The sequence below is a fragment of the Callithrix jacchus genome, chromosome 17 (genome assembly GCF_049354715.1).
Source record: "Callithrix jacchus isolate 240 chromosome 17, calJac240_pri, whole genome shotgun sequence".
Taxonomy (NCBI): domain Eukaryota; kingdom Metazoa; phylum Chordata; class Mammalia; order Primates; family Cebidae; genus Callithrix; species Callithrix jacchus.
In genome coordinates, this window is record NC_133518.1 from 54376428 (window position 1) to 54393102 (window position 16675).

A 16675-nucleotide genomic window follows, 5' to 3' on the forward strand; every position below is an offset into this window, starting at 1 on the left:
AATCAGCACTTTCAAAAGCCTAGCAAGACTTAGAGCTCTATTCATGCTACCTTTTCCGATGATAAGAAGGGGCTGTTTGGCATTCCTAATAACAGAAGCTGCCATGCGTACAGCAGAGGTTTCTGCCATGCTGATAGGAGGTGACATGCAGCACTCCGTGTACCTGGGAAAAAAGAGCCCTGTTAATTAAAAGAAGCCAACTCTAATCTTTTTATTGTGGACATCTCAAATATATAGAAAGGTAGGAAAAATAGCACAATAAGCCCCCATACGCCCCCATGTAGATCTAACAACTTAATCTCATTTTACCACTTTTGTTTTATATATATATATGTATACACACAAACATGCATTTATGTTTCCTGAACTATGTTAAAGCAAATAATAGGCATCAAGACACTTCACCCTTAAAAATTTCTCCATGTGACTGTGAATAAGAGGACCTTCTCCTATATTCAACCAGCACATCATTATTATCTAGTAAATTAAGTTATTCTCCAATATCATCTAATAGCCAGTGAAATGGCCAATTCATTGACAGAAAATCTGAGTTAATGGCTTTGTACTGTAGTAGCTGTTGTAACAGTAAAAACATACTAAAATCTAATATTTGCTATGTGCCATTTATTCTCATTTATTTATCAAAACAATGAGGTCAGGTATTAATATCATCTCCATTTCACCACTGAGGAAAAAAAAGACTCAAGAGAAAGTAACTTGTCCAAGATCTCCAGATGACATGTAGCAGAGGCTGGATTGAACCAGTCATTCTGTCTCCAAAGTCCATGCTTTTAAACACCTTAACACATTTCTTTCCCTTTTTTTTGGAGACAGAGTCTCAGTCTGTCACCCAGGCTAGAGTGCAGTGGTGCAATCTTGGCTCAATGCAACCTCCACTTCTCGGGTTCAAGCAACTCTCCTGCCTCAGCCTCCTGAGTAGATGGGACTACAGGAACATGTCACCACGCCTGGCTGATTTTTGTATTTTTAGTAGAGACAGGTTTTCGCCATGTTGGCCAGGCAGTTCTCAAACTCCTGACCTCAGGTGATCCACCCACCTAGGCCTCCCAAAGTACTGGAATTACAGGAGTGAGCTACTGTGCACGGCCTCACTACGTTTCACTCGCTGGATGTTAATACTTTAGTATCACAATATGCAATAGTAAAAGAAACATTAAAACTGTCACAGTTAAGTATTTCTGGACACCAAGTTCTGTGATATTTCATTTATTCTAATTAATAAATTACACTGTAAAAAATTTAGACATATAGTCAAAATATTTAGACATATAATAAAAAAGAACAATCTGTAAAAAAATTAAAAGGCTTATAGAGTTAACTTACCTGACACTAGCCCTTCTCCCCTTAGTATTATTTTGGTTATCATGTTCAGGTATTATGCAGAATAAACAGATGTCCTTTTTATCTGACTCTCCCAAATAAAAAGCACTCCTTGGTACACAGAGTATACAGTATATACAGTAAGACCCACTGTCTCTGTAGTCACTAGAGAACCATTTGGTCCACAACGGCACTTGGTACACAGAGTATACAGTAAGACACACTGTGTGTCTGTAGTCACTACAGAACCATTTGGTCCACAATGGCAGAAATGCACAAAACGGTACCCATGATGCTTTAACCCAAGTAGCTATCCTTATCAGGGGAAGACTTAGATACCACTGAAAAATGTTTTTTGTTACTTCTTTTCACTTAGTATTTATTTAAAAAGTATGAGAAATCATAGAAACCTCTGTTTGGAATATTCGTTAACCATAGAGAGAGACAGCTAGATACTTTTTTTTCTTGAGTCCTAATAATTTTCAATAATCACCCAATCTCTTGGCTTACATTATAAAGATTCTCAAGGACCCATACCACATTAACAAGGGATGTATATTTATGGTTACTTAAGGAATAATTTCAATGAAGAGTTCAGGAAGTTCCAAGTATTTGGTTTAGTAATTAAATACAGAAATAACTACTAATAAATATCTTTTTCTTTTTTTTGAGTCTTGCTCTGTCGCCCAAGCTGGAGTGCAGTGGCATGATCTCAGCTCACTGTAACCTCCACCTCCTGGATTCAAGAAATTCTCCTACAGAAGCCTCCCAAGTAGCTACAGGTGCCTGACACTACACCCAGCTAATTTTTGCATTTTTAGTAGAGATGGGGTTTCACCACATTGGCCAGACTGCTCTCGAACTCCTGACCTCAGGTGACCTGCCTGTCTCGGCCTCCCAAAGTGCTAGGATTACAGGTGTGAGCCACTGCGCCTGACCACTAATATCATTTTAATTGAGAGAATTAAGCCCTTTGGCTAGGATTCAGTTTAATTACTAAATCATCAAGTTAAGACAAATGGAAATTAACTTATAAACTGCTGGGTAAATTATTTTAAAAAGGTAGGCATTATAATAATACATGTATATTGAAGAAAGAATTCCAGTATAACTATTACTCACTTTAAAGAATTCACATTCACCTGGAGGTTCACAAAATCTGCTGGTATGTCAACATAGCAAGCACCTGGACGACCATAGATACTGGTTCTCACTGCCTACATTTATTACAAGTAGAAGAAAAGATTTGTAAAATCTCAGTCTTATCGTAATACACTCAAAGATAATTTAGAACTGTAAAATAACACTATTTTCATTTTTCTGGACATCCTTAGGTAGAGAAATAATAATTATAATCAAAATTGAAATGTGCTCTATTGACTATATTTTTAAAGATTTTTTTGTTTAAAAGGGAAGAGAGATAACAAAGTATTCATTTAGGGCTTTAAAATTCACGTTCTATTACACTTTGGTTTTGGAAATTATTCACGAGGCTCTGCATGCCAAGTTTTTGCACTGTACTATATACTTTCACCTGCTTCCTAATCTTAATAATCTGGCAGTGTTTGCAGAAACTGTGATGTGGTTACATGTATCAAACGGTTTCTGTAACTCCTGGTTTTGAAACAGCTCAAGCGTAATTTCATGTATAAATGCTGATTATAATTTATAATACAGGCTAAGTATCTGTAATCCAAAATCCTCCAAACTGTGAAACTTGGTGTGTGCCGATATGATGATACAAGTGGAAAACTCCACATCTGACCTCATGTGACAGCTCACAGTCAAAATGCAGGTGTAGAAACAGTTTATTCAGTGTCCCCAAGGGAAAAATAAAGTTACCATCAGACTATGTATATAAGGAACCTATAAAACATAAATGAATTTCATATTTAGACTTGGATCCCATTCCCAAGATGTCTCATTATATATATGCAAATATTCTAAAATCTGAAAAAATCTGCAGTCAGAAACTCTCTGAAAAGCGTTTCAGATAAGGAATAATCAACCTGTATGCTGCTTAATTAACTGAGGGTCTTACATGGTTTTGGTTTAGTCCCAATTTTCAAAAATAATCTTTTGCAAAAGCACAAGAGAAAAGGTACTCAGGGATTCATTATACCTTTATCTTTACTTTTGTATAATTAAAAAGATAATTTTAAAAACTAAAGCACAAGAGAAACTTTTTCCAAAAATAACTTATTTTACCTCTCTATAATTAAATATAATGACAGTGAGCATTAAGATGTAAATAGTTTTTTAACAATGCCATTTTTAACTGCCTGGGTATATTCCTAACTGTCACTCATTCTTTTGAGAATAAAAATAACGTAAGTATGAGCAACTGAGAAAAACCAGTTGAACTGGAGCAATTCTCATTCCACAGCCTCCTGAGTAGGGGAGTCACAATCTTGTCACAAAGGTGTATTTCTTGAAAGCTTGTTTCTAAGCAGGGCCTAAGCTCACCGTTAAATACTGTACCTTTTCAATAACAAAAGGAATAGCTTCTATGCTGCTTGGACGGGCAGAGAACTTGGTATATAATCTACAAGCTTCAACCTACATGAAAAATGAAAATCACTTAAAATTCAGCTCACAATTATATTAGTCTCCTGAAAGAAGACAAAATGTTAAGTCGTTACTTTCTTTATGTTTAGAGGCAAGATGGAGAAAATGTATTACCTAGACTGTCCCTCAAAAGCCTATTCAAAGCACAAAGTTTTGCCTTGGTATGATTCGGGAAGCATATTAAAATAAGACATAATTTTCATTTCTCAGATTGGCAAAGATGCAAAGGTTTGATAATATCTACCATCTAACACAACACAGGAAAATAGGCATTTCTATAAACTGCTGGTCAGACGATAAATGGGAAAGGAAGTTAACAAAATCTACAAAAAATTTAAATCAGCACACCTTTGGATCCAGCAGTTCCACAGATAAGAATAAGCAACTTCATCTGTTATATTTTGTTACAATAACTTATATTTCTGTCAGTATTCCTTTTATATACTTTCTTTTTATACTGTTGAGAATATATGAATTCAGTAGTGATAATTTTTTACTGTTTAATATATCTTGAAGCATTATACAGAAACTGTTTCTCTTGATATGTTTTAGTATGAAATCTATGAAAAACTGATAGTCCCACAGGCATGACAGAATTAAGATCACCCCCCACTCCCCAATTTTCAGTCTATGTTCATGTCCTTTAGTTTTAAGGACTTCTACAAGAAACTGATATTTGGATTATCTTCTGATTAATTTATTAATTAATTTAATTTTTTTTTTCTTTTTGAGACACCCAGCCTGTCACCCAGGCTGGAGTGTGGTGGCCCAATCTTGGCTCACCGCAACCTCTGCCTCCCAGGTTTAAGCAATTCTCCTACCTCAGCCTCCCGAGTAGCTGGAATTACAGGTGCCCACCACAATGCCCAGCTAATTTTTGCATTTTTAGTAGAGACCGGGTATCACCCGGCTGGTCTCGAACTCCTGATCTCAAGCGATCCGCCCACCTCAGCCTCCCAAAGTGCTGGGATTACAGGCGTGAACCACCGCACCCGGCCTCCCCTCTGTTTTTAAATTTGATCTAATAAAATATTATTTTCCATTTCAGGAAAAAAAATACGTAGTGGACATTTATCCTGTTTTCTTTTTCACCTATATAGTTTTTGCAGTAACTTTAGATTTCCTTTTAATTATCTGCTCTACTTCTTTTCCAAACACATCAGCATCTTTTAAATAACTGTTATTGTCTACCATTAACTAAGTAAAACTTAATTCCCTTCTAAGAGTATAAAAATATAACTTTTGCATTAACCTATAATAGAGTTCAGTATTTTATATTAGTTTATCATATATCAAATTTTACTTTTGAAGTTCTCGACAATGACTTCTGATTTACAAACAGATTTTGTCTAATGATTTTATTTATGTATTTATTTTTGAGATGTAGTTTTGCTCTTGTTGCTCAGGCTGGAGAGCAGTAGTACGATCTCAGTTCACGGCAACCTCTGCCTCCTGGGTTTAATTGATCCTCCTGCCTCAGCCTCCCAAGTAGCTGGAATTACAGGTGACCATCACCAAGCCCAGCTAATTTTTATATTTTTTAGTAGAGACAGGGTTTCACCATGTTGACAGGCTGGTCTCAAACTCCTGACCCTAGGTGATCCACCCACCTTGGTCTCCCAAAGTGCTGTAATTACAGGGGTAAGCCACTGCAACTGGCTGTCTAATGATTTTAACTTTGTCCTGTAAATGCTCAAATATATCTATATATTAAGTGTCAATCATTCACTTTGTTTCCTACAACTCTTCCTTTTTTTTTTTTTTTTAAGACCAGGTCCCTTGAATAGGTGCAACGGCTCATGCCTATAATCCCAGCACTTCAGGAGGCTGAGGTGGGCGGATCACTTGAGGTCAGGAGTTCAAGACCAGCCTGGGAAAGATGGCAAAACCCTGTCTCTACAAAAAATACAAAAATTATCTGGTCTTAGTGCCATGTGCCTACAGTCCCAGCTACTTGGGAGGCTGAGGTGAGAGAATGGCTTAAGCCCAGGAGGTGAAGGTTGCAGTGAGCCAAGATCAGGCACTACACTCCAGACTGGGCAACACAGCCATACCCTGTCTCAAAAAAAAACAAAAAAAAAAAGAGAGAGAGAGAGACAAGATTTGAATACGTTGCGCAGACTAGTCTCAAACACCTGGGCTCCAGCAATCCTGCCTGAGTCTTCTGAGTAACTAGGAATACAGGTATGAACTACCATGCTCAGCTTTATTCCTAAAGCTATAACATTTTGTTGACATATTCTTTCCAGTTTCTTTTAATTTTGAAATGTTTTCCTTCCTTCTTCTAAAACAAAAATATACTTGTCTAGAGTCTACTGATAATCATTTTGAGTAAAATTTTTCCTCTCAAGTGTTTATTCCCCAAAGTCTGGGAGGTATAGTCCAAAATCATTTTGATTCCTCTATCTGCTTGACTCTTTTAACAGCCTATTTTCAGAGCTTAACATCCTGTCACAAAGGTGTATTTCTTGAAAGCTTGTTTCTAAGCAGGGCCCAAGCTCACCCTTAATATCCACCTTGAGGTTGTCTTGTAGTAGCTCAAGATAATTACCTTTAAATTACTTCAGGTACTTATAATTGATTGATTTATATTATTGTGCAAACAGGAGGCTTTTTTACATCTTCTCCCTAACTCTTAATGGTGTGCATGTATTGTTACTAAAACTTAGAGTTGCAGGCCAGGTGCGGTGGCTCACGCCTGTAATCCCAGCACTTTGGGAAGCTAAGGCAGGCAGATTGCTTGAGCTCAGGAGTTCAAGACTAGCCTGGGCAACATGGTGAAATCTCATCTCTACAAAAAATTAAAAAATTAGTCAGGTGTGGTGGTGTGAACCTGTAGTCCCAGATGCTTGGGAGGCCGAAGTGGGACGATTGCTTGAGGTCAGGAGGTCAAGGCTGCAGTGAGCTGAGATCACACCCCTGTACTCCAGCCTGGGCTGAAGAAGGAAATTAAATAATAGCAATAATAGTAAGACAAAGCCTTATAATTTGTAGTTTCTATGTAATAAAGTCTGTAGTGCATTGTTTCATGTACTATCTCCTTAATAGTACATGAAATGTTAAACTTACTTCCTGCAAACCATTTAACCTTTATCTATTTTCCCCACATTCTTAGCAAAGTTCCCAGGCATCTAGAAATTCCTGTTTTTCTTGCTAACCAGCTGCAAGGTCACAGAGCAGATAAAAACTGCAGAAAGATGTCGCTTTTCAATTGTAGAGTACACCAAAAGACATGTTACAAATTAATTAACTGTTCTTTGTTCTGACTTCTGTAAACCTATTTACTGCTGTATCATCCTAAATGTGTAAAAGTTACCCCCTTTTCTTTGTCCTCTGCTCAGTTTATGGATACAAATCCACTGAGCCGGTGCACCTAAACAAAATCCTCCTGTTTCACCCATTGGTCTCTCCACTCTCCTGATATCCGCAATAGGGCAACAAAGCGAGACCCTGTTTCAAAAATTAAAAATAAAATCTTAAAGTTGGATACCTGAGGAAATTCCTGGAAAGCTCCCATTGTTTCCTGATTTCTTTCAGAGGAACCACCAATCATAAGCAAGGGCCTGAAAAAGTCATTTATTTTAAAAAGATAATTACAGTGTTGTATGAAAGGAGAGAAGGTTAGCACTCCCCTTGACCAAAAGATAATTACAAATGAGATCATCATATACAATACTAAACAGAGTGTCCAATTCATAATAAATATTCAATAAATGTTAAAGAGAGAATATTCCATTTTTTTCTTAAAAACTGGTAGATTAAGGCTGAGCAACGTGGCTCACGCCTGTAATCCCAGCACTTTGGGAGGCCCAGGAGGGTGGGTCACTTGAGGTCAGGAGTTCAAGACCAGCCTGGCCAACATGGTGACAGCCTATCTCTATAAAAAATTCAAAAAGTAGCCAGCATGGTAGCAGGCACCTGTAATGCCAGCTACTTGGGAGTCCGAGGTAGAAGAACTGCTTGAACCTGGGAGGCAGAGGTTGCAGTGAGTCAAGATTGTGCCACTGAATTCCAGCCTAGGCGACAGAGCAAGATTCTGTCTCAAATTAAAAAAAAAAAGTAGATTAAAAAATATGTAGGAAGCAACCTGATATAAGGTTTTTCTCAATATCAGAAAAAGACAAAATGTATAGCAAATGTTTTCCTTCCCTTCTTCCCCTTCCCCTTTTGGATGCTGATGCTTAATTTCCAGCTATATTGACATAAAATAAATGTTTACACCTTTCTTATTATTCTTGGGACAAGGGGAAGAAAAATTTTACATTCTCCTAAGTGAATCTATTTGGAAATGGTAAAATGAGTGACATTCCTCAGCAATGAAATTCTTATCCTTCAACGTGGGAAAAAAAGGATATGGCAAACCTTAAGACACTTAAAAAATGTAAGATCCTAAGGTAGATAAAGAAGAGAATAACCATAGCAAAGTACAGAAGAAACTATAAGAAACACAGGGCAAGAAAGAAAACAATGTCCTTTCCACTAGAAAGATTTTGGGTTTTTTTTTGAGCTGGAGTCTTGCTCTGACACCAGGCTAGAATGCAGTGGCGCCATCCCGACCCACGGCAACCTCTGCCTCCTGGGTTCAAGCAATTCTCGTGCCTCAGCCTCCCATGTTTCAAATCGACTAGAACCTAACCCTTTTTAACCTGATCTCATCGGTAAAGTGCCAGAGACAGAGTTAAGGGAAAGATCAGAAAATACATACTAAGTAGTCTACATATAAAGCAAACTCAATGAATGCAAGAATTTTAAATACCTTCCTACCTATGGAAAACAAGGTGAAAAACTGGCCACATTTTTACAATCTTAAAAAAAAAAAATTCTTCACTTAAAGTACATAGAACTACATACACATTCATACACACACACACACACATTTTAGGAAACTCAAAAATGTTAAAAGTATTTATCTCAACTGGGCGCAGCGGCTCATGCATGTAATCCCAGCACTTTGAGAGGCAAAGGCAGGTGGATATCCTGAGGTCAGGAGTTTGAGACCAGCCTGACCAACATGGTGAAACCTCATCCCTACTAAAAATACAAAAATTAGCCAGGCGTGGTGGCGGGCACCTATAATCCTAGCTACTCAGGAGGCTGAGGCAGTAGAATCACTTGAACCCAGGAGGCGGAAGTTGTGGTGAGCCAAGATCTCAACACTGCACTCCAGCCTGGGTGACAGGGTGAGACTCTGTCTCAAAAAAAAAAAGAAAGTATCTATCTCTAAGGAAATAAATTAGTGGTGCTTTGAATTTTCTTTCTAATACTCTTTTTATATATATACATATTTAAGGTATACCATATAATGTTTTAACATACATGTAGTGAAATGATTACTATAGTCAAGCAAATTAACATATTCATGTTACTTTTTTCTCTTAGCAAATTTATAATACACAATATTATTAACTATAGCTTTCTTGTTGCACATTAGATGTCTGGGCTTTATCCTGCTTGACTGAAACTTAGTACCCTTTGACCTTTATCTCCCTATTCCCCTCCTCCTCCTCATTCCCTCCCTGGTAACTAACTTTCTGCTTTCAGTTTCTAAGAATTCAAGGGTGTTTTTTTTCCCAAGTCTTTCTACTCTAGATCAGTATTAGCTCTATTCAGTAAAATCCTGCAGTGACCTTTTTAAGAAAATGTTTTCAGTAATATTAACATGATTACCAGCAGTTCATGTTTGCATTTGCCATACCACCCAAGGCATGGATGAGACCTGGGCCAGAAACAACAAGGCAGACTCCTGGCCTAAAAGCAAAACAGAATATATTTTATTAACATCAAGCCAAATTTAACAACTGATTGATAACACTTCAGTGTGAAACACGGCAATCCTGGACTTCAAAGGAAGGACATACAGATCTTTACTATAACTGGTAAAACAATTATTAGAATATTTTTAATTTAAAAATGTGTGTGTGTGTGTGTGTGTGTGTGTGTGTATTTTTTTTTTTTTTTTTGAGATAGCATCTCACTCTGTCACCCAGGCTGGAGTCCAGTGGCACAATCAGGGCTCACTGTGGACTCTAGCCTGGGCAACAGAGTGAGATACTATCTCAAAAAAAAAAAAGCATATATATAATCAACCTCCCAGGCTCAGGTGATCTTGCCACCACAGCCTCCCAACTAACTGGGACTACAGGTGGGTGCCACTACACCCAGCTAATTTTTTGTTGTTTTTTTTTTTTGGTAGAGATGGGGTTTCACTATGTTGCCCAGGCTGGTCTCAAATTCCTGAGCTCAAGAGATCTGCCTACCTTGGCCTCCCAAAGTGCTGGGATTATCTTTCTTTCTTTGGGCATGAGCCAGCATGCCTGGCCCAAAGAAAGAAAGATTATATTGGTTTTCTAGCAAGAAATAAGGTGCCTATCACCTTCACAACATATATTACTAACCACTTATTTTGATCCTACATCTGGCCTAAGTCAAGTTAATGGCAGATGTTAATTTTTGACTGCTGAGTACATTTTTGTATGAAAGGTTTTTTCCATTTCTTAATAAATAAATATAGCATCAACTGACCTTTGATAGGAAATTCTGAATGCAGTGCTCTGCCCAAAATCTTTTAAAACTGAACATGAGGCTGGGTGTGGTGGCTGACATCTGTAACCCCAGCACACTGAGAGGCTGAGTCCAGGAGTTCAAGACCAGCCTGGGCAACATGGTGAAACCCTGTCCCTATAAAAAAATACAAAAATTAGCTGGGTGTGGTGATACGTACCTGTAGACCCAGCTATTTGGGAGGTCGAGGCATGAGAATTGCTGGAAACTGGGAGGCAGAGGTTGCAGCGAGCAGAGATGGCACCACTGCACTCCAGCCTTGAGGCAACAGAGTAAGCCTCTGTCTCTAAATAAAAATAAATATTGAACTTGAATGTTTTACCCTTGGCGTGACTTTCTAAGCTTAAAGCACTCAGGGAAAAGGTATCTCAATATAATTCAGTTTGCCATTTTACGTTTATAAAATTATTTCTTAAAAATTTCTGTTCAAGATGGACTTGAAAATAAATAATTATCACCAAGTAAACTAAACTTCTAAAACAGTACTATCCAACAATAACTCTGCATAGTAATAGAAATGTTCTACATTGCAGTCTGATATGGTAGCCACTACTGACATGGTTACTGAGCACTTGAAATGTGGCTACTACAAACTGAAAAACTATAATTTAAATATTATTAAATTTTAATTAACTTAAATATAAATAGGTACATACGGCTCGTGGCTACTATACTTGCCAGTGCAGTTCCAGAAGTTCATTCAAATAGCAAAAATTTTTCAAAGTATGAACTTTTAACCATTCTCTTAATCATCATTCTAGCATTTTTTACATTGATATTAATTAATGACTATAAATGCTTTCCAAGCTAAATGAAAAATTAAAATATTTGTCATATGTAAATAGAGTGGCAGAAAATAGTGACAATAGTGTTACTTGATGACCCATTCTCTTTAGGCCCAAATTCACAAGTTTCTTATTACAAAAAAAAAACTATTCTGGTGAGGTCTAGACTTTGAGATCTTATTAGTTTTCATTTCTTGGCAACTCAATTACTAGTTTCATTTTCGGAAATAAAAACATGTATTAAAGCTAACATAAATAAAAAAGTATGATACACATTACCATGAGTCCAAATTCTGCTTAAAAAATACATATGTAGGGGAAAAATTGAAAGAAAATGACAAATTCTTAACAGCTGTGAGATCACAGGTGATTTTCATTTTCTTTTTTTTTTTTTTTTTGAGACTCAGTCTCGCTGGAGTGCAGTGATGCAATCTCAGCTCACTGCAATCTCCATCTCCTGGGTTCAAGCTGATTCTCCTCCCTCAGTCTCCCATGTAGCTGAGATTACAGGTGTGTACCGCTACATCTGGCTGATTTTTGCATTTTTAGTAGAGACAGGGTTTCACTATGTTGGTCAGGCTGATCTTAAACTCCTAAACTCAGGTGATCCACCTGCCTCAGCCTCCCACAGTGCTGAAATTATAGGTGTGAGCCACTGCGCCTAGCTGATTTTCATTTTCTTCTTTATGCTTTCTATATTTTCCAGAATGTATGTTTTTAAAATGTATTGGCCAGGCATGGTGGCTCACGCTTGTAATCTCAGCACTTTGGGAGGTTGAGGTGGGTGGATCACGAGGTCAGGAGTTTGAGACCAGCCTGGCCAAGATGGTGAAACCCCATCTCTACTAAAAATACAAAAATGAGCCAGGCACAGTGACATGTGCATGTAACACCAGTTACTCGGAGGCTGAGGCAGGAGAATCGCTTGAACCCGGAAGGTGGATGTTGCAGTGAGCTAAGATTGTGCCACTGCACTCCAGCATGGGTGACAGAGTGAGACTCGGTCTCAAAAAAAAAAAAAAAGTATTAATTTTTAATAATAAAAAGGGAGTAGTTATTAGGTAACATGGATACACACTAAAAAAATCAGAATGCACGAACAGGTCCCAGCAGTCACATTTTAAACCAAGCATTTTTGTATTAAGTGTGCTGGGGTAATTGTGAGATCCAAGACAAGGCATGACACATCAACTCACTATCTGGTCACCAGTGAAAATGGCAATGTGTTCCACTCCAAAACACTTCTGGTATCATTATTCTTTTGATGTAGCCCTCAGAGAGTTTTAAAATTTTTTATCTTTCATTATTTAATACATTCTTCTATAATCTTTCCAAATGAACTCATCCTTCAGCTGAAAGACATAATAGTTGTATCCCAAAATATCAAAGTAAGTGAAGTGAAACAGATTTTGGTTTACCTGCCTGTCAGATATCCAATCGCAGAGGCAGCATAACAAGCCTACAAAGAAAGAACACTGGGACTTGAGCATATTGGGATCCTTACAGTACATTTATGAGAGTAACTCACTATTAAATAAGAGACAAGAACGTATGATAAAGGCAGAATTGAAACACTTCCCATTTAGTAATAAATGTTCCACACATACATTTCAAATAATGATTAAGGTATCTAATTTTCAGTTTTTCAAGAAATTTGTCATATATATGTTATTCAAAACATCCTGTTACAATTGCTTAAATATCTGCAGGATCAACAGGAATGTCCTCTTTTATTAGTGATATTGGTAATCTGTTTCTTTTATTTTTCATCAGTATCATGAGGGGTTTATGAAATTTATCCATCTTTTCAAAGAACAAATTTGTGCCTTTGTTGGTTTTCTCTATTGTTTGTTTTCCATTTCACTGATTTCTGTTCTTGTTATTTATTATTTCAGTCATTTTGAATTTGATTTACTTTTCTAGCTTCTTAAAATACAAATTCAGAACATTGGCTTTTAATTTTCTTTACTAATAGATTTAAAATGATTCCCTCCAAGAACTGCTTTAGTTATAGGTTACAAGTCTGAGATTGCATCTTTTCATTATCATTCTATTCAAAATATTTTCTATTTTCCATTGTGATTTCTTCTTTGACCCACTGGTTAATTAGGATCTGCAGTGGTATCTCCTTTTATTAGTAATCTGGTTTCTCTTTTATTTCGATCAGTGTAGCTTGAAGTTTATTGATTTTGTTAATCTTTTCAAATATTTACAAAGTACCAAAAAGTATGTTGCTTAATTTCCAAATATTTGAGGGTGTTTGTGTGTGTGTGTGTGTGATCTGTTACTGAGTTCCACTTTACTTCTACATGGTCAAGTTACATATACTTCATGTTTTCAATCCTTGGCATTTTATTGAGATTCCCTTTATGGCCTGCACATGAATAGTTTTTACCTTGTAATTCTACTTCAGCTCACAATCAGGAAGAGAGAGGACACTAAATTAAACGCAAACAGATAACCTGGAAAAATGCTGATTGCTCTCTCCAATTCTTCTTCTCAGTCTGGGACATCATTTTTCCCCCAGCATTATTTCTTCTCGTTTCTTTAGAAATAACAATAAATTGGGTATTTCCTAGGCTCCATTCAGCTTTAAATGTAGTATACTGTCTTAAGTAAATCCACATTAAAGACATAAATGTAAAAAAACAAATGAATGTTTATGGATCATAATCTTAACTGGTTCCACTATCATATGCCCACTGAGGAGCTGCACCAAGGCTCTGCTCTTTTCCTGGGCTGCTGTTCTCTTTCGGCCTTGTCTCTCTTCCCTTTTGCATATAAGGCCAAATTCACATTAGGACAATAATAAGACAATTCCTAAGAAATGCAAGACCACTTATTTAGACACCCAAAAGAGTTGCCCACTTATGATAGCTGGGTAAGAAACGGTGCTAGGCAATGCACAATATACAACAACATGTAACAAAAAGTATATTCCTTGGTAGTAAATGTCAAAAGTTGAGAGGTAACTAGTTTTATGACCATAAAAAATCTGTTTCAATACTAAACTACCTCCATTCACGGGCAGAATGGTGCACACAGTACTTAGAGAGCAGATTCTGGAGCCAATCTGTTTTGATTTAAATCCCAGCTTCCCTAGTTTCTACTGTGTAATTTTGGGAAGTTGCTCTGCATCTCTGTTTCCTCATTTATAAAATGAAAATAATTCAAAGCATTGTTGTGAGGATGAAATCCGTTTATATGTGTAAAACACTCAGAATAGTCCTCATACACAGTAAGCTCTCAAGAACAATTAACTTGCTGCCAGTCTGCCTACTTGCTGGCCAATTGATCAATATGTCTTGATTACACAAAAGATCTAATCAAACATAATCAAATCCAACCAACTACATCTTTCCCTTTAGCACAAACATGCTCCCAAATGCCTTAGGCTGTTTTTATGTTCCCTCTGAATAATTCTGTCACTTCCTTTAGTTCAGGCCCCATTTAAGTTTTCCTTTGACTACCACAAAGTCAGGCTGGGCCAGGTGTGGCGACTCATGCCTGTAATCCCAGCACTTTGGGAGCCCAAGGCAGGTGGACATCATCCTGGCCAACATGGTGAACCCCTGTCTCTACTAAAAATACAAAAAATTAGCCAGGCATTATGGCAGGCACCTGTAATCCCAGCTACTCAGGAGGCTGAAGCAAGAGAATCACTTGAACCCGGGAGGCGGAGGTTACAGTGAGCCGAGATTGTGCCATTGCACTCCAGCCTGAGCAACAAGAGCAAAACTCTGTTTTGAAATTAAAAAAAAAAAAAAAAAAAAGCCGGGTGCAGTGGCTCAAACCTGTAATCCCAGTGCTTTGGGAGGCCGAGGCGGGTGGATCACGAGGTCAAGAGATCGAGACCATCCTGGTCAACATGGTGAAACCCCATCTCTACTAAAAATACAAAAAATTAGCTGGGCATGGTGGCGCATGACCATAATCCCAGCTACTCAGGAGGCTGAGGCAGGAGACTTGCCTGAACCCAGGAGGCGAAGGTTGCAGTGAGCCGAGATCGCGCCATTGCACTCCAGCCTGGGTAACAAGAGCGAAACTCCATCTCAAAAAAAAAAAAAAAGTCAGGCTGCCTAAGCCTGAGGAATATATGCACTGGGATGGTCCACCAGAATCTCAAATGCATGTGTTCCAAACTGAACATCACCTTTCTCCTCCAAATTGGCTCTTCCCTCTATATTCCCAGTCTCGGTCACAGAAACTATGATCCACACAATCAAGTAGGCCCAAAATCTAGGAATCATCTCCAGAGGAGCCGGCCTTCTCCTTCCTAATGCCTGCTCATCCTTCAGGACAGCTCAGATATCATCTCCTGTGGGAAGCTGAGTGGGGTACTCCTTCTCTAGGCTTTGTAGCACCCTGGGTATCTTTCTATTACAACACTTACCACATTATAATACAATTGTTTGTGTCTGTCTCCACAGCTAGGTTGTAAGCCCCTTAAAGCCAGGAACAGACTATCATTCACCTCTGTATCCAGCATCCAACATAGCACATGGGACCTAAAATCCCTTGCCCCAGCTCACAAGGGCTGAAATACAACTTAGAGACAGAGGTCGTGCTATGTTGCCCAGGCAGCTTCTAACTCCTGGACTTGAGTAATCCTCCTGCCTCAGCCTCCTAAGTAGCTGGGATTACCAGCGTGTACCACCATGCCTGGCATCATCTTTCTGAAGTACAAGCCTAATTACATCTCCCACCTGTTAAGAAAAATCTTTAGTCTCCACCATTGCCTACTGTAAAAAAAAAAAAAAAGTTCAAACTCTTTCTAGATTCTCCACAACCTCCCTTCAGCCTACCTACCAGCCTCACAGCTCACCATGCCTTTACCTACATTGATGGAACCACATGAACTAACATTATCTCTACAGGCAATCTTCTCCGCCCTCAAAGAGAATCAGTCACCCCTTCTGTGCTACTAAATCTGTTGTGAGAGTTATAATTGATGAGTTTTTTCTTTACATCTCTCTCTCCTACAGGTTACATAGCACAATCTTTAGTATACACTACTTAGTCAACAAATATTTCCTGTATGAAGAAATCAGTGGCAGATATATCATCTCTAGAAAACCAGTTAAATATAGGTTCCATTTAGAGGCCAATAGCTTCATTTTCTCACACAGATATAAGAATAGAATATTATTCTAACAAAGAAAAGTAAAACGTAGAAGCAACAGAAACTCAAGACCTGCTAGTTTTAAGATAAAAAATATAAATCTCAAACTTTGTAGAAAAATAATATCATTCAATGAATAAGTAATGTATAATAGTGGCATGTGCCTGTAGTCCCAGCTACTCAGGAGGCTGAGGCAGAAGAATTGCTTGAACCCAGGAGGCAGAGGTTACAGTGAGCCAAGATGGCACCACAGCACTCCAGCCTGTGAGAGTGAGACTCCATCTCAAAAAAAAAAAAA

The 16675-nt window shown here is 37.9% G+C and overlaps 1 protein-coding gene and 1 pseudogene across 50 annotated transcripts in view; one reads left to right on the forward strand and one right to left on the reverse strand.

Moving 5' to 3' along the window:
* Window positions 1-16675, reverse strand: part of HACL1 (2-hydroxyacyl-CoA lyase 1) — a 94291-nt gene that overhangs the window by 75986 nt on the left and 1630 nt on the right. For 5 of the 50 annotated variants that reach the window (XM_078354275.1, XM_054247114.2, XM_078354276.1 and 2 more), the window contains exons 3-8: window positions 12674-12714; window positions 9577-9657; window positions 7400-7472; window positions 3823-3900; window positions 2464-2558; window positions 51-163 (exon numbers count right to left, since the gene is read on the reverse strand). In XM_078354275.1, the coding sequence (XP_078210401.1) occupies window positions 51-163; window positions 2464-2558; window positions 3823-3900; window positions 7400-7472; window positions 9577-9657; window positions 12674-12714 (481 nt within the window). Of the gene's footprint in view, window positions 1-50; window positions 164-2463; window positions 2559-3807; window positions 3901-7399; window positions 7473-9576; window positions 9658-10431; window positions 10588-12673; window positions 12715-16675 lie in introns of all 50 variants that reach the window. The other 45 variants (XM_078354272.1, XM_078354259.1, XM_078354264.1 and 42 more) reach the window with 21 other exon arrangements.
* On the forward strand, window positions 7508-7651 carry LOC118149064 (U6atac minor spliceosomal RNA; annotated as a pseudogene).